The sequence below is a fragment of the Neofelis nebulosa genome, chromosome 12, assembly GCF_028018385.1.
Source record: "Neofelis nebulosa isolate mNeoNeb1 chromosome 12, mNeoNeb1.pri, whole genome shotgun sequence".
NCBI lineage: Eukaryota > Metazoa > Chordata > Mammalia > Carnivora > Felidae > Neofelis > Neofelis nebulosa.
Genome location: NC_080793.1, coordinates 35969297 through 35994883, shown reverse-complemented (window position 1 = coordinate 35994883; position 25587 = coordinate 35969297). Strand labels below are relative to the sequence as shown.

General features: G+C 37.8%; 1 protein-coding gene across 4 annotated transcripts in view; it reads left to right on the top strand.

Annotated features, from left to right (window-relative positions):
* The window catches only part of ZCCHC7 (zinc finger CCHC-type containing 7), a 256065-nt gene that overhangs the window by 179402 nt on the left and 51076 nt on the right, over window positions 1-25587 (top strand). For all 4 annotated transcript variants that reach the window (XM_058694890.1, XM_058694892.1, XM_058694893.1 and 1 more), the window contains 3 exons: window positions 22716-22759; window positions 24020-24145; window positions 25073-25243. In XM_058694890.1, the coding sequence (XP_058550873.1) occupies window positions 22716-22759; window positions 24020-24145; window positions 25073-25243 (341 nt within the window). The remainder of the gene's footprint in view (window positions 1-22715; window positions 22760-24019; window positions 24146-25072; window positions 25244-25587) is intronic.

The following is a 25587-nucleotide window of genomic DNA, read 5'->3' as shown; positions in this document are numbered from 1 at the left end:
TGTATTGGAAATGAGAGTAAACATGGTATGCATTTAAATGGTTAAAAAAACGAACCTTTATATTACCTCTGTAGGAGCTTTACTGTCAGGGGCAGCTCATGTATTTTGTATTTTCCCTGTTTAAGGGGAGCTGCTTTAAATATGAAAAGATGGTATCTTGAGTTGGATTAAACATCCTTAATTCATGTGTATTTAACCTCAGGACTTGTGAGCCTTGTTGAAAATCCAGCTTTAACCCTGCCTAGTAGGCCTCAATAGTGCATACTGCATAGGGATTATAAATAGTCCTAGTCTTTTTCTGATGTGGAAGGTATTGTGTATTCCCAGGGGGCAGGAAATATCTAATAAATATTTTACATACATTAGTAATTTGTATTTCTATTTATAAATTTAGAATTTTAATTAAAAAAAAAAAAAGAACCTTTTCCTTTGTTATTTGAAACTTGTTACCAAAAGTTTCTTAAGTGTATCTTTCTCTGTAGTGTGGATGGGAATTTACAGAGATTTTTGTACAACACTAGAATTCACAGAGAAAATGATACAGAGTGATAGGTTTCTGGGGACTTTGAAGGAACAGGTACCATTTGAGTTGGTTCCTGAGAGGGGGAAAATAGGAATTTATCTTAAAGATCACATAGGGGCTAGATTCATGCTCGCAAATGAGTAATTGAAATCTAGAGAGAGAAAATGATTAGTACAAAATTATTCAGTGTGTTTTGGAAGAGCCAGATCTCAATTCATAGCTAGTGTTTACTTATATAATAAACTGCCTCTCTTTTATTCTGAGATGGTATTTTCAAAATCAGTTTCTCTCTTATTTGTCAATCATACCTCAGTAAACCTAGGGTGGGGATCATTTCTCTCTTTCTCTTTTTCTTGTTCTATTTCCTGACTTTTTCCAATCTGTTTCATTCTTGTCTGTTCCTTATCTTCTCTCATTCCTCTCTTCTTTTCCAATATTGGTATTACTGCAAATAGGTTATAGTATTGTAAATTAAGAACAGGATTTGGGGAAGTAGAGCTGACCAGATAGTCCATATGGCTTATGAAGGACATTGTTGTTCTTGGATTTTTTTTCTTTTTAATCAAAATCGTATTGGGGAGCCTGAGTAGCTTAGTTGGTTAAGTGTCTGACTCTTGGTTTCAGCTCAGGTCAAGATCTCAGGGTCCTGAGATCTAGCATCGGGCTCTACTCACAGCGTGGAGACTGTTTGGGATTCTATCTCTCCTCTCTCTGCCTCTTCCCTACTCATGCATGTGTGCTGTCTCTTGCTCTCTCTCAAAGTAAATAAACTTAAAACAGTCGTATTTCCTGTGCTAGTTAAGCAAGCTATGAATCAAATAGTAGTTGATGTTTATATAACTAGAAGAGCTAACCAATGCCATATAGAGATGCTAATTGATTTTTAAAGATCAGTAAAAACAACTGACATCTTTCTTAGGAAATTGCTTGGTTTTTCTAATTTCATTCATTAAATAACATTAATTGAGCTCCTACTATGTGCCAGACACTATGCAAGGTGATAAGAGGTATACTGGAGAGTGAGAAGAAAAGAGTTATAGATTGAACCACAATTAGAAAGCTGGGACAATTTTTTTTTTTTTTTTTAATTTTATTTTTGGGACAGAGAGAGACAGAGCATGAACGGGGGAGGGGCAGAGAGAGAGGGAGACACAGAATCGGAAACAGGCTCCAGGCTCCGAGCCATCGGCCCAGAGCCCGACGCGGGGCTCGAACTCACGGACCGCGAGATCGTGACCTGGCTGAAGTCGGATGCTTAACCGACTGCGCCACCCAGGCGCCCCAAGCTGGGACAATTTTTGAAACCTCAGTCAAGATTCTCTCTAAATAGAAGAATAACCCTGCTCTTCAGATAATACCATTATTCATATCAGAATACAGTCCTATTTGAAAAGTGGAAAAGTGCAGTTGGAAATTCAAGAAGTTGTTTCATTAGTGATTGCCATGTCCTACGTATCTTAATATTGTGGAGATTTTCCATAACACCTTTATTATTAGACAAACTCGAGACTATTGATAAAAATACTGTAGAGGTGATAATAGCATTTTGGTTAAGAGCATAGTTTGGAAGTGAACCTCCAGTCTGCCACTTACAAGCTTTGTGACATTAAACAAATAATTTAAAAATTACATTAACCTCATTTTTTCCATCTGTGATATGAGTGTAATAATACCTGCCTCCATAGGATTGTTGTGAGGGTTTAAATCAGAAAAATACATAAAATGCTTGACATAGTAGCTAGCACAGAATTAGCTATTTTTATGTTCTGTATTCTTTTAAAAAGTCCCAATTTTCTTCCTCTGGAATGGTCTGTTGAAGATTTAAAAGGGAACATTATATATTATGTATATTTTCTTTGTCTGAAGGTATTGCATGTTAAAATTAATTGCATCAAATATCAAAATGAACATTTGTACAGAAGTTAATAGTGTCAACTAGGATGAGTTTTTTAAAATATGTTTTCCTTTGAACTCAAAGTTTTATGTAATAATTTCTAATTCTCCATAACTTCTTACTTGCTCTATGGCAGTCTCATCTTTGAGTAATAGTTATTGTAGGTACTTTCATAAATATTTGTGTTTTGGAGTTAAAGACAATTCTGTTAGTAATCTTTCTGGAGCTGACTTGAAACTTGAGTAGCTTATGGGACTTGTTTTCCATGCAGTATCCAAATTCTCCCTCCTTAGTGAGTCATTCGGTGCCATATTAGAAGGTAGAAGTTTAAGGTAATAAGTTATAAATGAGTTCTTTCTTTTGTGGTCCGACTACTAATAAAGTTGTCTGTATTTACTGCCTCCAGTTTCTCTCCTCCAGTTCTCTTCAGTCGAGTTGTGCCTCACTGCATCATCCAAAATTCTCCTATCAGGATCACCAGGGACTTTAAAAATAAATCCAAGAGGCAGTTCTCAGCCTTTATCTTACCCTGACCTATCAGTGTTGTTCCCCATAACTGATGACACCTCTTCTTTTCTACCTTTTCTTTAGTTGGCTTTAAGGGAGCTCCCTTTCCTCCCGACAGGTTTCCTCCCACTTCACTGCTTATTCCTTCCTAAGTCCTTGTTCCTTTTGTCATCTTTCCCTATACTCAGTCCCTGGGTACAGTTTCCCAGTCCTGTTCTAAACACCACCTCTGTGCCACAATTGGTGAATTTATATTTGCAGTTCAGATCTGTCTTATTAACATAAGACTAATAGCTTACTCGGCATCTTAATTTGGATGTCTGATATCACAAATCCAATCTGTCCAAAACTGCATTCATCTTTCCCCTAAAATATGTTTATCTGCAGTGTTCAGTTGCATTAACTTTATCCTTTTAGTTGGCCAGGTCAAAAACCTGGAAGTCATCCTTGACTCTGTTCTTCTCTCTTACATTGATATCTAATTCATCAGGAAATCTTGTTGGCTCTACCTTCAGAATATGTTCAGGTTTTTTCATTTCTTAGCACATCAACTGCTACCATCCTGAGCAGACGTATTATCATTTGTACACAGAATTATTGCAGTAGCCATCTAACTTCTCTCCCTGCCTCATAGCCCTCCGTTGACTTCCCATTTCACTCTGAATAAAAGCAAGAATTCTTACAAGGCCTACAGGACCCTCAACCACACTGGCACCCCTGCTGTTTGTCAGACACATCCCTACTGCCTGGGATGCTCTTACCCCAGAAGTGCATGGCTAATTCCCTGATCTCCTTTAAGCTTTTGCTTAAAAATTCACGAGGACTACTGTATCCACCCTATGTAAAGTTGAAAGTCATGCCCAAGACTACCAGTTCCCATTACCTTGCTCTACTTTTTCTTTTTTTCTGAAGCACTTGTTACTGGTAACGTATATTATTTATTTATTATGTTTATTGTTTATTGTCCCTCTCCCCCCACTAGGATATAAGTTCTGCAAAGGCAACAATCTCTGTTTGCTCACTGGTATATGCTAAGGACCTAGAATGGTGCCTGGGATATGGCAGTAGCTCCATAAATATTTGTTGGATAAATGAATGAATGGTAAGAGTTGAGAAAAATCATGATGTTTAGTTTAACCCTCCATATGCCACCCAGCTCAGTACACTCAATTTTAATTTAAGGGTTTTTTTAGCATTTCTAATTACTTCTAAGAATATATATTTCATGACTTTTATTCTTTCTTAGAGGTCTTGCAAAGAACAGAGAGAAAATTTACTTTCCTTAATAAAATAAAACTCTATCTCAGGTTTACTATATGGGTCCACTGGATCCTTATATAAATGTAAGATACATCATGGGATCCTAGTGATCTTATTTTTGTCCTACTTTGAAACATCTTATTATTTCATCATCATAAGAATAGTTTTATCATTACTCATTAGTTATTCCCAACTATGCTAAAAAACACTAAAGTAATAAGAAAATATAAGAATGATGGGGGCGCCTGGGTGGCGCAGTCGGTTAAGCGTCCGGCTTCAGCCAGGTCACGATCTCGCGGTCCGTGAGTTCGAGCCCCGCGTCGGGCTCTGGGCTGATGGCTCAGAGCCTGGACCCTGCTTCCGATTCTGTGTCTCCCTCTGTCTCTGCCCCTCCCCCGTTCATGCTCTGTCTCTCTCTGTCTCAAAAATAATAAACGTTAAAAAAAAAATTTTTTTTTAAATAAAAAAAAAAAAAAAAGAAAATATAAGAATGATGGAATTGCCTAGAAGGATGATATAATAGTAAAATGTCTTCATCATCCTTCATATTGTGTTGCCCAAAGTATTACATTATTTTTCAAGGATGTATAAAAGAAGTCTGGAGACACCATCTTTTTTAGCTTTCATTGAACAAAGATGAGAATTCAGAATTTTACATTTTCTGCCCAAATGGCAAATAGAAGAAAATTGAAGGCGGAAGACATTTCACAGTTATTAGAGCAATCAGAACATCAATGCAAAGAGACAGATTGTAGTACTAGACTTAAAAAAATTTTTGTTAAATGTTTATTTATTTTTGAGAGACAGAGCACAAGCAGGGAAGGGCAGAGAGAGGGAGACACAGAATATGAAGCAGGCTCCAGGCTCTGAGCTGTTAACACAGAGCCAGATGTGGAGCTCAAACTCACAAGCTGTGAGATCATGACCTGAGCCAAAGTCTGACGCTCAACCAACTGAGTCACCCAGATGTCCCTGTAGTACCTAGACTTTAATGATGTAATGAACTTGGTCTTTTAAGTCCCAGACTATGATTTTGTTCAGAGGATATTACATATGAGTTTTCTTGAACTTAAGAATTGATGAATGAACAATGTATCTCTAAATATAAAAAAGGAAATAGGGTAGTCTGCCTGGGTGGCTCAGTTGGTTAAGCATCCAACTCTTGATTTTGACTCAGGTCATGATCTCAAGGTTTTTGAGATCGAGCCCCATGTTGCACTCCATGTTGACAGCGTGGAGCCTGTCTAGGATTCTCTCTCTCTCTCTCTCTCTCTCTCTCTCTCTCTCTCTGCCCCTCCCCTGTTCACATGCATACTCTCTCTTTCTCACTCTCTCAAAATAAATTTTAAAAAAACTTAAAGAAAAAGGAAATGAGGTATTCTCATTTAGGTAGTCATTCAACAGGAAATTCTTTACCACACAGTATTTTATGATGAGAACCTGTACCATCCTGCTTTGATAAAAGGATGTGTGACTGTATGCTTTCATATTTTATGAGATTTGTATACCAAAATTTGCTTGATATGGTTTGTTTCAAGTGGACAGTCACTGAAGGCAAATGTGTATGCAGAGGTGACTATAAAGAAATAGATGATAGAGAAGTGAAAAAACACTAATGGATTGATCATTGTAATTAGTGTTTATAAATTGAAAAGTAAAAATTTCTTGCAACTATGGAGCAAAGAAGAGATGTATTCGAGATCTGGTTTAGTATTTACAAACCAGATGGATGTGTGTCAAGTACATAGATGACAGTCGATGAGCAGTTGGTTGTATTCCAAGATGTTCCCCATTTTAGGTGTATTAAGCAGGGATATATATACATGAAATAAAAATTTTGGTTTGCCATGTTTAAATTCTTATTAGGGGGGCGCCTGGGTGGCTCAGTCGGTTAAGCGGCCGACTTCGGCTCATGTCATGATCTCGCAGTCCATGGGTTCGAGCCCCACGTCGGGCTCTGTGCTGACCACTCAGAGCCTGGAGCCTGTTTCAGATCCTGTGTCTCCCTCTCTCTCTCTGACCCTCCCCCATTTATGCTCTGTCTCTCTCTGTCTCAAAAATAAATAAACGTTAAAAAAAAATTCTTATTAGGGTTTCTAGTAAAATTGTTATTCATTGTCTCCTTATGTCTCTGTAAGTTATTTGTAAGATGACTTAAATTATTAAATGGGTCCACTGAACCTTGACGATTGGTGAGGACTATTATAATGCAGCAGGTACATAATGAACAGGCACTGCTCTGATCCTGAAGATATCAAGAGGACTCAAACTTGACCTTTTAGAGAGACAAGGTGCTAGTGGCTAGCATGGTAGTAAGAAGATTTTTCAGGCCAACTAATTGAAACAACTAGACTGGTATTAAATACAGGACAATTAAAGCATTGTACAAGAAAGGAAACAGTATACCACTACATAGTCAGGAGTATTGCCTTAACCTAAGAAAGGGGATGGAGGAAGAAGAAATGCAGATAGGATGTTACAAGTAAATCCTCTTTTACTTCATTAGGAATTTAGAGGGGCACCTGGGTGGCTCAGTCGGTTAAGCGTCTGATTTCAGCTCAGGTCATGATCTCCCAGTTTGAGGGTTCAAGCCCCACGGCTCTGCACTGACAGCACAAGCTTGCTTTGGATTCTCTATCCCTTTCTCTCTGCCCATGTTCACCCCTCCCAAAAACAAATAAATAAACATTTTTTGAAAAAGGAATTTAGGTACTAATGTTTAAAATAGATAAATCCTGGGGTGCCTGGGGGGCTCAGTCAGTTAAGCGTCTGACTCTTGGTTTCAGCTCATATCATGATCTCGCAATTCATGAATTTGGGATTCTCTGTTTCCCTCTCTCTCTGCCCCCCCCCCAAAATAAATAAACATTGAAAAGTAATAATAAAATAGATAAATCCATAAGTCACAGAAGGAAAATTATTTAGAAGTATCCAAATGAATACCAAAAGAAATAGCTAGAGACTTGAAAGTGGTTGCCTCTGGAGGAGTGTGAGCTGGAATAGAGAGGAGAGAACTGCTGGTTTTTTTCTTTTATGCTTTCTTTGTATTAATTAGAGTTTTTAAAACCATATGCATGTATTACTTTGATAAAAATTAACGAGGGACACCTGGGTGGCTCAGTCTGTTAAGCATCCGACTGGGTTTTGGCCCAGATCATGATCTCACAGTTCATGAGATCGAACCCTGCATCGGGTTCTGTGCTGACAGCACAGATTCTGTCTCTCTCTCTCTCTCTCTCTCTCTCTCTCTGCCTCTCTCTGCTCCTCCCCTGCTTTCTCTCTCTCTCTCTCTCTCTCTCTCTCAAAATAGATAAATAAACTTAAAAAAATATTTTAAAAAACTGATGGTAAAATACAGAATTACGCATTTAAAGAAAATCTAACTGGTATGTTTCAAATGCAGTTGAAGGTACAGGGACACCTCCTAGATCTGAGGTGATGAACAAACAGTGATGACTGGAGGGAAACCAGAATATTGGCTTAGACATTTTATTTTGTTCAGTGTTTATTTATTTATTTTAAGAGAGAGAGCACAAGCAGGGGGAGGGGCAGAGAGAGAGAAAGAATCGCAGGTAGGCTCTGCACTAATCGTGCGGAGCCCAACATACGGCTCGATCTCATGACTGAGATCATGACCTGAGCTGAAACCAAGAGTCAGATGCTTAACTGACTAAGCCACCCTGACTGAGCACCAACAGGCGCCCCTGTTGGCTTAGACATTTTAAAGGGAAATACCATCGAATTTTAAGACCTGGCCTGTTTGGGTAATGGGAGTGAAGCATTGGGTTAAGATGAAAATAAATCTATGTTTTGAGCCTTTAATAACAACAGGGAAGAAAGTGTTGGAACTAGTTTCAGTTGGGACTGTGAAGATAAGTTTTTCTTTGGATATGTTATGTCTACAGTGACTATATAATCATTTGTGATATATCCTGTAAGCAATTATAAATGGAAGCCTGGACATATTTGGTCTTAAAGTTTAGAAAGAGATTTGAAGAAAATATGACCCCCCCACACACAAAAAAAAAGAACAAAAATGAATTGTTTCGGAGGGACTTGTTTTACTAAGGAAGGAGTGAGCCAAGAATCAGATGTTGAAGAAAGTGAAAAAAAGATGTAGGAAGGGGATGAGGAAATGTAAAACAGAATTAGAAGGATGACTGAAAGACATAGCTTCTAGATTATTATTATATTTTTACCAGCAAGGAGATACCAAATTTATATAGCCAAATTTATATAGTTTTCTCTAGAAACCTGCAATATCTTTTTTAAAGTAGCCTCTTGATTGAATTTAAATGTGTTTTATATGTTCTTGTCATTTTACAAATATTTCAAATGTCCATCATATATTTTCCTTTTTGCTTTTTGGAGGGGAGCATGGAAGTGAAGTATCTTTAAAAGAGGAAAAAGCAGCTCCCATAATCCTACCGTATTTGTTTCTGTTGATAATTTTTCCCTTTCTGTTCTTGTCATTTAGTTTAATTTGAAAGGTGTTTGTTTTTGTTTTTAATATAATCATTTATTTATTTATTTTGAGAGGGGAGCACAAGCAAGGGAGGGGCAGAGAGAGAGAGAGAGAGAGAGAGAGAGAGAGAGAGAGAGAGCATCCCAAGCAGACTCCACACTTAGCACAGAGCCCGACATGGGACTCCATCCCACAAGCTGTGAGATCATGACCTGAGCTGATATCAAGAGTTGGACGCTTAACTGACTGAGCCACCCAGGTGCCCCAATTTGAGAGGTTTTTTTATTTTTAAATAAATATTTCTTAACCAGGTGGTTCAGTGACAGATTGTTTTGGAAGGAATGGGGGATGAGAGAGAACTCTGTGGTTGTATCTGTGTCTCTTTGGAAATAATACAAAGGTCTTAAAAATGTGACAGATAACTTTAAAAGAGCTCTCTATAACCCTGTGCTAAGCACCTGTATTTATTTCCTCTTTCTTCTTCCTCCTCTACCTCTAAAAAAAGAAGAGCTAAATCCCCATTTATCGTTTATACACATTCAAAAATACAGATTGTTTCTGGTAAATTTAATATGATTTAAAATAAGGAACAGTTTGATGCCTAACTTGCAAATTGTTCTACTAAAATTTGTTTTATTTAAACTATTGCCAGTTATACACTGCAAAATTTTAATGACTTAAAATGGTTTTGTGACCAGTGTCAAATAGAATGGTATAAATAAGAGAAAACTGAGACAGAAATAAAGAGCAGTTTGAGAAGAATGCAAGTGAATAAAGCAGCTCAACTCTCAGGGGATTTGCATGTGGCATTGTGTGTGTTTCAAAAGTTTCCGTTGAAACAACAGATGCTGCTGATGAAGTTGGGAATAGTAACTTCATTTGTGGCTGGTTCAATTGCTTATCCGAAGTGAGAAGATCCCAGGGGGATATCCGGTATAGTGGAGTTAGGCTCAGGAAAGGATAGGACATAAATATCTGGCAGCTTCATCTTTGTGATCTTTATTCCATAAACACTGGGTAGGTAACAGGTATGATTATCTATAAGTGTCCAGTTATCTTATGTTTCTGTGTCTACTAAGTGGTTTTTATTCAATAGCAGTGGTTTTTAAAATGTTTTTTAGTTCTGGGGCACCTGGGTGGCTCAGTCGGCTGAGCGTCTGACTTTGGCTGAGGTCATGATCTCACAGTTTATGGATTCGAGCCCTGTGTCGGGCTCCGTGCTGACAGCTCAGAGCCTGGAGCCTGCTTCAGATTCTGTGCCTCTCTTACTCTCTACCCTGCCCCCACTCACGTTCTGTCAGTCTGTCAAAAATAAACATTTAAACATTTTTCTTTTAATTTAAAAATTAAAAAAATATTTTTTAGGTCCTTTAGAATTTCCAAATCTGTTTTTTTTTTAAGCCACAGAGAACTGTCTTATTAAACTTGCATATGTACAGTGACAATCCATGAAATTGTCTCTTGGCTTATTCACCCCCAGTTCGGAGCAGTGTTTACTCACACAAGTGTACCTATTAATATTTCCCTTTTTTATCCTTTTCGACTTTTTCCTTTAACTTGTTTTTTCTAGTGTAATTCAAAATATGCAAGAAGTTGTGCTGATAACTAGATAGATGTCCATAGAGAACTTACGGTGTAGTGAGGGAGGTAAAATATTTACTAATATAGCTGTTAACACACGGTTTAGAAGTACTTATTAATAGCCTAAGAGGTAAGAAATAAGGTGCTTTTAGGGAGGGAGAAAATACTTCTAGAGTAAAATCAAAAGAGGAAATGTTATTTAAGTAATTCAATAAACCTGAGTACCTATGATAACTAAATGATCATGCTTTGATTTGGAAGATACAAAGATAGAAGTGACATGATTAGGGGTGCCTGGGTGGTTGTCGGTTAAACACCCGACTTTGGCTCAGGTCATGATCTCACCGTTTGTGAGTTCAAGCCCCACGTTGGGCCTGGAGCAGCCGGGAGCCTGCTTCAGATTCTGTGTCTCCCTCTCTTTCTGTGCCTCTCTCGCTCGCACTCTCTCTCTCTCAAAAATAAACAAACATTAAAAATAATTTAAAAAAAAAAGAAATGACACAATTAAAGCCTAGGATGTTACCTAGTTGAGAGTGATCATCTTTGCTTTTGAAGGGTTATCAGGGAAGACATCAGTGGAGGAGGTCACACATGATTAGGGACTTGAAGACCAAGTTCTAGTTCCAAGTTGTGAAGTTGGGAATGGCTTGTGTTCCAGAGCATAGTTGCAGAGAGCAACAGGACACATTAAGGAAATTCTTAAGCATAGCTAAAGTACTGTGATCAGGAAGGTGAAACTAGAGAAACAGGTAAGGGCCAAATCATGGAAGGCATTGTGCAGCATACAAAGGGGTTTTACATTCATCCTGTAGGGATCAAGGGACCATTCAGGGCAGAAGGTACTCATATTTCCATTTTAGAAACATTCCATTCACAGTATATACGGGTATCAAATCATTGTGTTGTACACCTGAATCTAATGTAAAAAATAAAAACATTCCAGTAACAGTGGAATGGAAAATTAATTGTGGCACTAGAGATAGTCAGAAGTTATTTTTATAATCTAGCTGAGAAACTAAGTATCTCTGGGCCAGTATAATGGTATTGAGGCTGTTATGGAGAGAGAATTTACAGGATTTGGTGAGTAATTATATGAAAGGTGAGAGGGAAGAGTTGAGGTTTTTTAACCTATAAAGTAGACTTTATAGGTTTTTCAACGTATAAAATAGATTTATACAAGTTATTGAGATAGAAGATACAAAGAGGAAAGTGGGAGCTTCTGTCTGTTTTTAAAAGAAATGCAAGGAAGGGGGAGAAAATGAATTCATTTTTAATGGTTATGAGTGTGAGTTACCTATGAGATGTCTACTCTAGATGTCCAATCAATCAGGAACTCCAGAAAAGATCTGGCCTAGAGATGCAGATTTGGGAGTTACCACCATGGACATGTATGACGTAAGCTGGGACTAAGAATGTGGAATGAGGAAAAAAAGGGCAAAGAGTGGAGCACACCAAGTAGTCCATGAAGGAAGAAGAAACCATGAAGGGGGGGAAGAACTAGGAAAGTATTTTGTTATATCGTCCGTGAGAATTGTGAATGCTCACAGGGGTCAGGTGAGGGAGAAGTACCGAATATTACCCATTGCTATGAGGAGCTGAGCCCTTAAAGGACATTTAGAATTTGTAGTTATCAGAATTGGACTGGGTTAAGTGAAAAATTGGGCAAAGAGGGAGACAATGTTGGAGATCAAGGGAATAAAATGAGCAAAAGTACAGGGAACAAAGCAGTGGGAGTGTTAATTTGCAAACAGCATCTTTTAGTTTAAAATATTAGGTATGTAAAAAGGGAGTGTAGGCAATACATTTAGAAATGTAACATTTTTCATTTGTCTTTAATGCTGAAGCTGCCAAATTATTTAGCTTCAAGTTATCTGGTGGGAGGATTATTCATTACCTTCTCCACATTTCTTTGTTTTCTTGACCATTTCACTGTGTTTTAGGGTAGTGAAAGAATGTCATCTCAGTTAAGTCAGAGTTTTGTCTGTATCCTGGAAGTGAGAGGATACTGAGAAGGCCCAAAATCTTGGTTCCTTAGGTACTGCAGGTAGACAACAACCATTGTCTTTTCCACCCAGTCACTGATTGTGAGCTGTCTATACTCACAGGTTATTTGGGGAGAAAACAATTGCCAAAGGACTTACATACTTAGAATTATAAGGAGGGCCATCTTGGTGATACAGCCATAAGTTAATTGCTCATTGGTAGAATTCAGTATTTCATGTTAAATAACTGATTCCCCAAATAATAGTGGATTTTTTTATCTTTAACACTTGATTAATCATCTTTCTGTTTTAAAGACAAAATTATCATGGTTATTTACTTAGCGCAGTAATATTTTTTTTGATTATTTAGCCCAAAAATGCACATACTTCTCCACTATGTGGTGAGTTCCTTGAGGGCAAGCACCACGTCTTAGTCATCTTTCTGCCTCCTACACTGTCTTTTACAGTGATAGATATTCAATAAATATTTGTTGAAAATTAACTTGACACTACATTAAATGAAAACATATTATACATTGAGGAAAGTTGCGTTTACATACTTTTTTAGTAGGTGCCATGTTCAATGTGGGACTTGAACCCATGACCCTGCAGTCAAGAATCATGTGCAATACTGACTGAGCCAGCCAGGTGTGCCCTGCACTTACATTCTTAGATAATTAGTAGTGAGAAAATAAGTTTTTATATCTGATTTGCTGGATATTCAAATTGAGCCCACTGTATGGTAAGAAAGTCATATATAACAACCTTTTCACTGAAATTTAATGAGATTTGTAATTTTAGATGTTAGAAATTAGGATGTCTAGAAAATATAAGGTATCTATGACTTCCTTACAAGAAGGAGCTATAGGGCATTAGGCTCAGGAAAAGATTCTTCTTAGACCATGGCACCTTCACTGCAAATAATTGTCTGTGGCTGCTCTTAGCAAAAGAATAATCTTCAGCTTTCCCACCCACCAGAATGTAGACTAAAGTAACTACAGCAGGGCAGGACCTGGCTTTCCTCCTAAGATATCTAATCCAGACTTTTCCTCACATCCTTTGAAAACTGAATGCAGTCTTACAGATAAAGAGCTACATTAGCACTGCCTTTCACAGAAAGCATCAGTTGCCAATTTTTGTAGAAAGTAAACACATAAATGTGAGTATTTAAAAAAAAAAAATCTGAAAGGGGCACCTGGGTGGCTCATTCAGTTGTGCGCGTCTGACTTCAGCTCAGATCATGATGGGGCCCTGCATCAAGCTCACTGCTATCAGTGTGGAGCCTGCTTCAGATCCTCCGTTCCCCCCCACCCCCCACCCCCCACCCCGGCCTTGCCTCTGCCCCTCCCCCACTCATGCTCTCATGCACTTGCTCTCTCTCAAAAATAAAACATTTTTTTAAAAAGTAAAAATTTGTTTAGCAATAACATACAGGTTTCTGAGGATAAAATGTATATTTAAAACAATTTATAGACTCTGAATCACCATATAAATACAAAAGATGTTTATGTTTATAACCATGCAGTAATAGAGAAAGAGAGTGCACACATGTGTAATTAAGATAGCAAAATAGTTCCAGAAATAGGAGAAAATGTGTAAAATATGTGTAAGGTTATGGGTTTACTTTTTTGTTTTGAATGTTATTTCAGAAGAGATGAAGTATTCTGGTTGTTACATAGTGTCAACAGAAACACCGAATTACTGTTTTACTGTCTCTTTCTTCAGCATTACCTCTGGCAGAAAGAGACCTGCTATCCTATTCCTTGGAAAGCTCACCCAGTAGAAAGTCAAGTTAAACCATATAAAAAGGTCTATCGGGGCGCCTTGGGTGGCTCAGTCACTTAAGTGTCCAACTCTTAATTTCAGATCAGGTCATGATCTCATGGTTTGTGAGATCGAGCCCTGCGTCGGGCTGTGCACTGACAATACGGAGCCTGCTTGAGATTCTATCTTTCTCTCTGCTCCTCCCCATCTCCTGTTCTCTCTCTCTCTCAAAATAAATACACTTAAAAGAAAAAAAAGTCTATGAAAATTCTTAGGAAAGGAATGATCATACCCTTTGTTCCAATCAAGCTGTATTGTTTGCTGTATCCTTTTACCTCTTCCATTCTGTTGCTTGTGCCTTTCCTTTTTACTGGTGTCCTCTTTCATCTCCGTCTATTAAAATACTACTTAAGACTTCTTCTTTCAGCTTTGTTATGTAAACTTATGCCAGACTTTACCCCCTGGCAAGAAATGATGAAATTAGCAGACCGGGACTTTAAAACAGCTATTGTAAATACACACAGATTTCTTTCTTTCTTTTTTTTTTTTTAATTTTTTTTTTAACGTTTATTTATTTTTGAGACAGAGAGAGACAGAGCACGAACGGGGGAGGGTCAGAGAGAGGGAGACACAGAATCCGAAACAGGCTCCAGGCTCTGAGCTGTCAGCACAGAGCCCGACGCGGGGCTCGAACTCACGGACCGCGAGATCATGACCTGAGCTGAAGTCGGCCACTTAACTGACTGAGCCACCCAGGCGCCCCCATACACACAGATTTCAAGGGCAAGATGAATATAGACAACAAACAGTCCTAGACTGTGATTTGTGAGAATATGGAAACAAACGAGATATACCCTGTAATCAACCTAGCTTTCTGCCTAGATGCCTGCCTCATGGCACCAAGAGAGGGAACCCAAGTGCAGCATTGTAGCCTCCCTGAGATGAGAAGCAGAGACAGAGTTCAGAGAGGCTAAGGAAGCTATACTCTGTGGGGCAGAGTACTGGAGGGTGGGAGCTGCGGAGGGAGATAATTCCAGAAATCTGGGTAGGGTTACCCATGAATACCAAGGATACTGTGTTCCTATCTGTGTATGGATAGGTCAAACTCCACTAGACTTGGACAAAAGCCTACTGTCTATAGTCTGAACAATTCCCAGAACTTACCTGAGTTCTTACTAGCAAAAGTGGAGAGAGAGTGTTGAATACCTGCAATGTTTAATAGAAACCCTAGAAGGTACATCTTTATTAAGACTAAATTAGCTCCAGAGTAAAGGCTACTGTGGACCTACCCTAACAAAGCTTTAAAGGTCTAGTCTGGAATTTGCTTAACTGCTCATCAAAACAGAGTCTAACACTTGAAAGTAAAAAAACAAGAGTGAGACATTCAATAGTGTACCATTTACAATAACTAGCATCCAAGAAAAAAAAAATTACTAGGTGTTCAAAGGACGATGTCACTAATAATAGGAGAAAAATCAGTCAAATAAAACAAACCTAGAAATTAAGGAGTTGATGAAATTACCAGGAAGAACTTTATTTATTTATTTTTTAAATGTTCATTTATTTTTGACAGAGAGAGAGAGAGAGAGACAGAGCATGAGAGGGGGAGGGGCAGAGAGAGAGGGAGACACAGAATCCGAAGCAGGCTCCAGGCTCTGAGCCATCAGCACAGAGCCGGACGCGGGGCTCGAACCCACAGGCCGGGGGTGGGGGGGGGGGGGTGGGGGGGCGGATATCATGACCTGAGCTGAAGTCGGACGCTCAACCGACCGAGCCACCCAGGCGCCCCCCCAGGAAGAACTTTAAAGCAGCTATTAAAAACATACACTAAGGTTTAAAGAAAAAGAAATATGATAAGACAAATGGAAGATACAAAAAAGAACCAAATGGATATTCTAGAACTGAAATATACAGTATTTGAGGAAAAGAAAAATTTTTTTGGATGGGCTTAAGTACAAATTAGGTGAATCAAAAGGAAAGAATAAGTATATGTTATGGACATATGTACTGATAATTTCAACAATTTAGAAGTAATAGGCAAATTATTTGAAATTCAGGTTACCAAAACTGGCCCAAGAAGAAATAGAAGATGTGAGTACTTCCATACCTACTAAAGAAATAGAATTACTATTTATTATTATTTTTAAAACCTCCCTGCAGGAGCGCCTGGGTGGCTCAGTCATTTGAGCATCCGACTCTTGATTTCATCTCAGGACATGAGCCCCATGTCAGGCTCCGTGCCGAGCCTGAAGCCTGCGTGGGATTCTCTCTCTCTGCCCCTTGCCTGCTTGTGCACGTGTTCTCTCTCAAAATAAATAAATAAAAGAAAAATTCATCTCTGCGAGTAAAATTCCTGGCCCACAACAGGGAAAACTCCAGGCTAGATGACTTATCTGGCAAATTCTATCACATACGGAAGGAAGAAATAACACCAGTTCTACACAAACTCTTCCCAACTCCTATCAGGTCAGTTTTACCCCAATATCAAAACCATAAAAAGACACTGTAAGATAAGTGTAAATCAATATCCTTCATGAACAGAGATGTAAAAATTCTTAATAAAATACTAACAAATTGAATTATGCAGTATATTGTAAAGCATAACACATCCTAACCAAGTGGGGTTAATCCCAGAATACAAGATTGGCTTGACATTTGAAAATGATTCACTGTAATTCACCATATTAACAGAAAGAGGAAAAACCATGGGGCCATCCCAGTTAATGCAGAAAAGGCATATGATAAAATTTAAAGCACATTCATAATTAAAAACTCTCAGGAAAGTAGGAAAAGAATTTCCTCAACCTGTAATGAAAAATCTACAGCAAACAGTTTACTTAATTCAGAAAGACTGAAGTTTCCCCCCTATTGGAACAAAGCAAAGATTAACTTCTGTTACCACTTAATATTGAGTATTCTATCTGGAAGTTCTTTATAATGCATTGAGGTAAGAAGAAGAAATAAAAGGCATACAGATTAGAAAGGACGTGATAAAATTGTCTTTATGCACAGGTGAAATGATAGTGTAAACAGAAAATTGGGAGGAATTGGGATGCCTGGGTGGCTCAGTTGGTTAAGTGTTCAACTCTTGATTTTGGCTCAGGACATGATTTCACGGTTCATGAGTTTGAGCTCTGCTTCTAGCTCCATGCTGACAGCGTGGATCCTGCTTGGGATTCTTTCTCTCTCTACCCCTCCTCTGCTCTCCTCTCCTCACCTCAAAATAAATAAATAAACATTTAAAGAAGAAAAAGAAAATTGCAAGGAATCTACAAAAAGCTTCTAGAACTAAGTGAATTTAGCAGATTTGCAGGGTGCAAGGTGAACAAACAAAAATCAGTTGTATTTCTATACACTTGTAATCAGAAACTGAAAAATGAAATTTAAAAAAATAATTAAAAATTAATTTAAGTTTTATTTTAAAAAACTTTTCGGTAGCAGAAAGAAACATGACATATTCAAGGATATGATTATATGCAAAGCCTGTTCACAGAAACCCATAAAACATTGCTGACAAAAATAAGACCAAAGCAAATGAAGAGATATGCCATATGCATGTTTTAGAAGACTTGATATTGTTAAAATATCTTTCCAAACTGATCTGTAGATGTAGCACAATACCAGTCAAAATCCCATCAGGCTATTTTTGTAGAAATTGGTATTTTAAAATGTATACAGAAATCAAGGATGCCTGTCTGGTTCAGTCAGTACAGCCTATGACTCTTGATCTCATGGTCATGAGTACAAGCCCCACATTGGCTGTAGAGCTTACTTTAAAAAGAAAAAAAAAAAAGCAAGTTGAATCTTATACAGAAATCAGAGTGGTGTAGAATAACCAAAGCAATCTTGAAAAAGAACAAAAGAGTTGGAAAACTTATTCTACAGGATTTTATAGTTTTTTGAAGTAAAGCTGTAATATGGTATAATTATAGACCTGTAGCTCAATGTAACATATTAGAACTTCTAGAAAGTGACCCACATATGGTCAATTGATTTAAACAAAGTTGCTAAAGCAATTCAATGAAGAAGGGGTATTTTTTTCAACAAATGATGCTAGAACAACTGCATATTCATATGGGGAGAAATGGATAATAACTAATCATAAAAAGCCAAAACTATAGAATTTTAGGAGGAAACATAAAAAGTACTTGGCTTTTGTAACCTTGCATAGGGAGATTTCTTTGGGCATAAAAACTGTGAAGGTAAGGGTTGTCAAATTTATTAGAAGTTTTGCTTTTCTAAGAAAAGAACACTGCAAGTAAAATTCCTGGCCCGCAACAGTGAAAACTCCAGCCTATTATTAAAAATAAATGAAAAATCAAGCCACACTGGGAGAAATACTTGCCAACACATGTCTAATAAAAGACTTGTTTCTAGAATATAAAAAGGACTCAGAATTCAATCAAAGGAAGACAATCTCCTTCATCCCCCTCAAAAAAAAAAAAAAAAAAAAAAAGTAAAACAACTCAATTTAAAAATAAGCTAAGAGGCTCATGGGTGGCTCAATCCGTTGAGCTTCAGACTCTTGATTTCAGCTCAGGTCATGATCCCAGGGTCATGGGATCAAACCCACATTGGGCTCCACGCTGAGCATGGAGCCTACTTAAGATTCATTCTCTCTCTCTCTCTCTCTCTCTCTCTCTCTCTCTCAAAAAAAGTTTGAAAATAAGCTAAAAATTTGAACAGTTTTTGAAGGGAGATATATGAATGGCAAATAAATACATGAAAAAATGCTTAGCATCATTAGTTACCAGAAAAATGCCCATTGAAATCCTAATGCATTACTACTTCACACACATTCGAAGGCTAAAATTAAAAAGACAGTTTCAAGCGTTGGCAAGATTATGAAACTATGGAATTCCCATACATCGCTGATGGGAATGTAACATGACACAACCACTTTGGAAAAATTTGCCAGTTTCATATAAGGTAAAGATACACTTAACCATATTCAATAATTCTACGCCTCGGTATTTTCCCAAGGGAAATGAAAACGCATGTCAATTAAAAAGAAAGATTTTCACTAGAATGTTTTATTGCTGCTTTATAAGTGCTCAAAACTGGAAACAACCTAAGTGTTATCAGGAGATGAGCAGGTAAACAAATTGTCATATCCACACACTGGAATACTGCTGAGCAAGAAGAAGGAAACAAAGTACTACTACTACCCAACGACATAGACAAATGTCACAAATACTCAGAGTGAAAGAAGCCAAATGCAGAGTGATACATACTATGGGATTCTATTTATATGCAGTCCTAGAACAGGCAAAGCAAATCTATGGTGACGGAAAGCAAATCAGTGGTTGCCTGGGGTGGGGGATCAACTGCAGGTATGCACAAGGTAACATTTGGGGATGGTGGAGATATGCTACATCTGATTGTTGTGGTGGTTACACAGGCGTATTGTGCCTTTGTCGAAGTGCATCATACCGTATTTTTTACACAAGTATATTTTTTAATATGTAAATTATACTTCAGTAAAGGTTTTTTTATGGTGAAGCCTTTTGTGACTTTTTACCTCTTTTTCCCCCCAAATTCAGACATTGTTTATTCTTCCTCTCAGTATACTGTAGAATTTTGTTTGGTCTTCTCTTACTCTTTTCTTCACCTTTCATTTGACTCCTTTACTAAGTTATAAGCTCATATTCATCTTTGTTTACCCTATAGCACCTTGCTCATTATAACCTTTCAGTATATGTTTGTTGAATTCAGTTGATTTGTTGCAAAGGAAGAGTTACCAGCCATTGCTTTGATTACAGTTCTGAAGTCTGAAAAGAATCATTGCCCCAGATATTAGCAAGATAAAGCTATAAGGCAGCTAAGAGTTAATATTAGGCATCTTTAGTGTGGTCCTAATTTTACACATTTGGGCAATCCCATTTTATATCCTATGGCCTTGGGTGGTGAACACATGGAAGATGAGTGCCTCTAGGCCCCTTGGAAATTGTCTTTAAGGGAGGACACCCTGTGCCAGTTGCAAAGGCCTGGAGGACAATGTATTTGATTTTAGTAATGAATGAAAATTCAAAAGAATCATAGAAGTTTAGTGCTAGACAGTACCATGGACGCCATTTAATCCAACCCATTATTATACAGGCCCAGTGAAGATCAATAAACTGCCCAATGCCAAACAGCAAATAAGAGATAGGGTTAAGACTGGAACCCAGATTTCTGCCAAGTCCCGCACCAGGAATTTAATAGGAGAATTGGCTGTCTGTGGAAGTTCTACTGAGTTGCCCTTAAACAAAGCTTCCGTTAGTTTGGGATTTAGAGTTAAGAAGTAAACAGGATAGAGAAAAGAGAAAAGGCAGGAGTCAGCTGTTGTTACCAGTGTCCATCCAAAACTGGAACCAGAGGTGGCACCAAGAGTTGGCTCATGCATTCCTGGCAATGTCTTTGTTTATTTACTACTGAGAAGTTTGATTTCATCTGTAATTGAAACCTGTTTTGTGTACTTGTTGATCAGTTTTCTACAGTAAGAATATACTATAGCTTGTAAGAGGAGTTAGTACACAACCTAGAATACTGTTGAATTCCACAGGAATGTTGAAACAATCTAAAAGTTTATTTATTTTGAAAGAAAGAGAAAGAGAGTGAGCAGGGGAGAGGCAGAGAGAGAGGGGGAGAGAAAGAATCCCAAGCAGGCTCCACATTGTCAACATGGAGCCTGACACAGGGCCCAATCCCACAAACTGTGAGATCATGACCTGAGCCGAAATCAAGAGTCAGATGCCTAACTGACTGAGCCACCCAGGCGCCCCAAAGCCATCCAAATGGAGTCAGGTCTCCCTCTCTCAGACCTTCCCTTTTTTCACTATTCTCTGTTCCAGTATAAATGTATTTGGAATTGGGGGTGATAACAGTTGCTATTTTGCATCTCACTGATTTTAGGTTTTTATTTTTTTAAGACAGTATTAAATGAGTTTTTTAATTAAAGTGATTCTTAGTGGTCATTTTGAATTTTAAAGATGAAGGACATTGAGACACAAAAGGGAGCTTTGAAAGTTATAGCAAAGCATGCTCCTTAGATGGATCTTTTTTTTTTTTTTTTCTTCAACGTTTTTTTATTTATTTTTGGGACAGAGAGAGACAGAGCATGAACGGGGGAGGGGCAGAGAGAGAGGGAGACACAGAATCGGAAACAGGCTCCAGGCTCCGAGCCATCAGCCCAGAGCCTGACGCGGGGCTCGAACTCACAGACCGCGAGATTGTGACCTGGCTGAAGTCGGACGCTTAACCGACTGCGCCACCCAGGCGCCCCTAGATGGATCTTTTGAATGAAAGAATAACATGGACGGTGATGATGAAGGAATAGAAGCTGCTGCTATTTAATGTATTCTCCACTCTCAGTATATGGATGCAGCCTCCAAATTTTACAATGGAAATAATCATCAGCACAGCATCTCTGCTCTCCTCTGGATTGGTCTTTTTGTAAAGCAGCCTTTTGGTTTTCTTAGTAAAAGTATTTTATTTTAAAATATATCTCTAGACACTTACTCCTGGTAGGCCTGGGGAAACGTAGATTACTTCATGTCTCCTCAAAATTCCTTTCAAAGAAAAGAGTCCAGCTTGATTTGTGTTTTTGAGATAGAGAAGAGGAATAGATAGGAGGAAGGAAGAAATCTTAACTTTGCTTCAAGGAGAGAAAAAAAATCTTTCAGTCCTTTGTTGATACCTTAGCTTCTGCATTAGTCATGTGTCCCTTCCTCCGTGGTCATAAGTAGACCAAAGGAATAGCAGCAATTTGCAAATTTGTAAAGGGACAGTGCAAAGAGAAGAAAACAGCTGATAAAGAAAAATGTAGGGCTCCCAAACCCCCTAGGTTTTTGTAGTTGTATTTTTAGATCAATCAACGGTTTCTGGATATTTGGCCTCCTTGTTTGTTGTTTTGTTTCACCGTGTTTGATATTATAAAATACAGTGCTAAATTTCTAGCCTCAGTCATGAGATGGTATTTAAAGTTCAGTTTTTTAACCTGTTACTACCAAAGTCAACTACAATGGGAAGCTAGTAGACACAGTTAGTGCTGATATTGGAAGAAATAACCTTTCCTCTGCCTACTTGAGTCTGAATGGTAGGGTCCTGAGAATTAACTGCTGATAGATTAACAGAAGTGTGGGAGCACTTGGTAATGAGCAACTGAACTCAGTTGCCAGAGGTAAAGGTTTGTTTACCAACTTTCATAAACACAAGTATTTAGGGCTTCAAAGGATGGAGGCTTTTGATGATGCTAATTTTTACAACTTGGGTTTTTTGGAATGTCCTAGAAGCCAAGGTCAGTCGCTTCCTTGACTAGAGACTCTAGGTTGGGGGAGGGTGGTGCTATGCAGCTGACTTTCATAAAGCTCTGCTTTAGTCAGATAAGGGAAGTTTAGATAAGATTGCTTTCTGCATCTGTTGTTGGGTTTTTGGTTTTTCACTGATTTTTTTTTTAATATTTGTTTATAGCTTGATGGTTTTCAGAGCATTTTCACGTATCTCATTTGATTTTCACAGTAGTTTTTAGGAAGATGGGACAAATATTCTTATTCCCATGAATTACACAGGTGAGAAAACTGAGGTTAAGAGAGGCTAAGTATTTGTTCAGAGCCACACAGAGCCAAGATAAGAGGTTAAGGTATTCACATTTCTCACTATACCTTTGGGGTCCAATTTCAGTACTAACAAATTGAATAATGCCAATCTATAAGTGCTTTAAAAGGGTCAAGATTGAGTAACATTTTATTTGTTTTGTAGGAGAAGATGGTGTAAATTGGTTCATCAGTGACAAAGATGCTGAGGTAAAATCAAATTGTTTTTCAAAGTTATGAATAACAGATTAATAATTTCCTTTGATTTGAAATTTCCTTTCATTTCATTATGATAATTTGATAAACTTTTTAGAGATAGCAGTGGTCTGAGTATGTTGCAAGAAAAAGTTTGATTGTAGTCTATGGTGATTGAATTTTTCAGAAGTGCGGTTCAACCTTGATTTTTATCAGTCTGTTAATTGCCATAGTGATTTAGTCCCCTTTCCCTTCTGTTTCTTCTGCCGTGGTGAGTCCTCTCAGCCCATATTGCCTGGTACCACTAAAGATCAACACCGGAAATAACTGCCTCTTCAGTGTAAGGAAATGGTTAGTCTATATTTAGCATGTGGCAGGTGTTTGTCTTTGTCAATTATTAGCCTTAATTGTGACAGATGGTTAGAAAAGAGAATAATTTTACAACTTGGAAAAAAGAAGTTTTAAGAGATAATTAGATTTTGTCTACGTGGGACTTACCTGGTCAATCCAGCAGAATAACAAGTACAAGATGAAAAGCTTTTTCAAAGATTAGAATTCTACCAAACAAGATAAAAAAGCATGGTTGGCATTTTTACATATTCCCCTTTAGATATTCCATGTGATGTGTTTTGCTAATATTCTCTTGCAAGACACTAGATTTTGGCTAGAATATGGGAGAGCTGGAATTGGATTAGTGTAGGCAGAATAGGTCTTAAAAGTACTCTATTGGAAAGAGATTATCCATTGTCTCTTAGAAATTATAATCCAGTTTATAGGCAGTAACCCTGGGCTGTTCAAAAGAAAGAATATATTCAGTAGTGATAACGGTTTTATAACTTTATAAAGGACAAAATCATTTTTAAAAAATTGCCCCAAATAAAATTTTAAGAAAGCTTCTCAGTCCGAAAAATATGGTGTATGTTCCTATATAGAAATCAGTGATATCTTTGACTCTGAATGCCACCAGAATGTCTAAATGATGCATGTCAGTGCCCCTACTAGACCTGAACTGTAAATAGAGAAACATACAAAAGAAATGGAACCATATGGAGAAGTGTAAAAGAGTGAGATGAGGGACAGACAAGAAGTAGAGTTGTCTTCATGGCAACCCCTTTTAAGTTTTTATTTCTTTTAAGAACATAAAAGTTCTCTGTTGCTGGTTTCTAGATTAAACAGACTATGGCTGTTAATTCTTTTGAACAAAGTAAAATATTTTTTAAATTAATTAATTAAAGTTAATTAATTAATTAATTTTTAAATTTTTTTTCCTCCTAGGCCCAGATAGTTAACAATAGATCATCTGGAAGATGGACCCACCGATACTATTCGGCCAACAAAAATGTTACCTGTAGAAATTGTGACAAATGTGGCCATTTATCAAAAAACTGCCCCTTTCCACAAGTATGTGAAATACGTTTCTCTCCACATTGTTACTTTATAGTCTTAAGGGTGGGCCCTATAACCTTATAATTCAAATCTTGTACAATATATGTGTGAATTTCATGTTACATTTTCATGTAGGTGATAGCCAAAATAGTAGCACAGAAAGAACAATGAAGTTTGAGTCAGAAAAACCTGGAATCAACTTTAGCTTTCTTTCCATTAGTAGTTGCACAAGCTTAGGCAAATCATTTCACCCTCTGTGCCTCTGTTTTCTTGTCTATAAAATGAGGATTCCTGAGACCCCTTTCATTTCTAAACCTTCTACAGCTTGTTTCATTGTGGGATAATTTTTATTGTTAGAAAGTTACCATTTTAAGCATTTATAAATGTTTATTGGTGTAAATTATGTTAGATACATCAGCCTTTGGAACAACATAGAACTAAAGTTCTTGGATGTTCTGTGACACACAGTAGGCTCTTAAGAAACATTCCTTCCATTATTCCTTCTTCCAAATGATATGATTGTCTTTCAGATATTTGAGACAGCTCATATATTTCCTCTTTGTCTTTGGTTCTCCAGGCAAAGCAGCCTCTTTCAGTATTTGTTGCTCCTATGACTTAGCTTCCAGATCCTCATCAACCTGCTTTCCCTCTCAAACACAATCCACTTTGTCAGTGTTCCCACAAGATAAAGCATAAGAAGTAGATGCCAGTTGATACTACAGGCACAGTAAGCCTTTTTGGCAACCACAGAATACACATAGCTTGTGTTAAAGCTCTGATTTCAGACATTTTGTTTGATTTTACAGTTATGCTCAAGATCTAACCTTCACTGGGGTCTCAAATTGGAAATAATGTTTTATGGAATTATACAGAAAAGGAAAAGTTAATCTTCTATTTGAGACTGAACTATTTTGCTAAAGAGACTTTCTGTTTGCTACATAGAAAGTCCGCCCCTGCTGCCTCTGCTCGGAGAGAGGACACCTCCAGTATGCCTGCCCAGCCCGCTTTTGCTTAGGCTGTTCTTTGCCTATGCCTTCCACTCACAGATGTCTTGAAAGACCTTCCTGGAGAAAACGATGTGACCGATGTGATATGATAGGCCACTATGCTGATGTGAGTATCCTGCATAGAACTAATTTGTCAGACTTTGGGGGCAGTGTGCCAATTTGTAACTATCAGTCAGCCTACCTAAAAGAATATTCTATTCTAATTCTGTTCTAATATGTGTGTAATGATAGCCATGTCCCTTTGGCTATTGATCATCTAAAGCAGTGTTCTTTTTTTTTCTTTAAAAAAATTTTTTTTAATCTTTATTTTTGAGAGAGGGAGGGAGGGAGGGAGGGAGGGAGGGAGGGAGGGAGGAAGTGGGGGAGGGGCAGAGAGAGAGGGAGACACAGAATCTGAAGCAAGCTCCAGGCTCTGAGCTGTCAGCACAGAGCCCTATGTGGGGCTCGAAC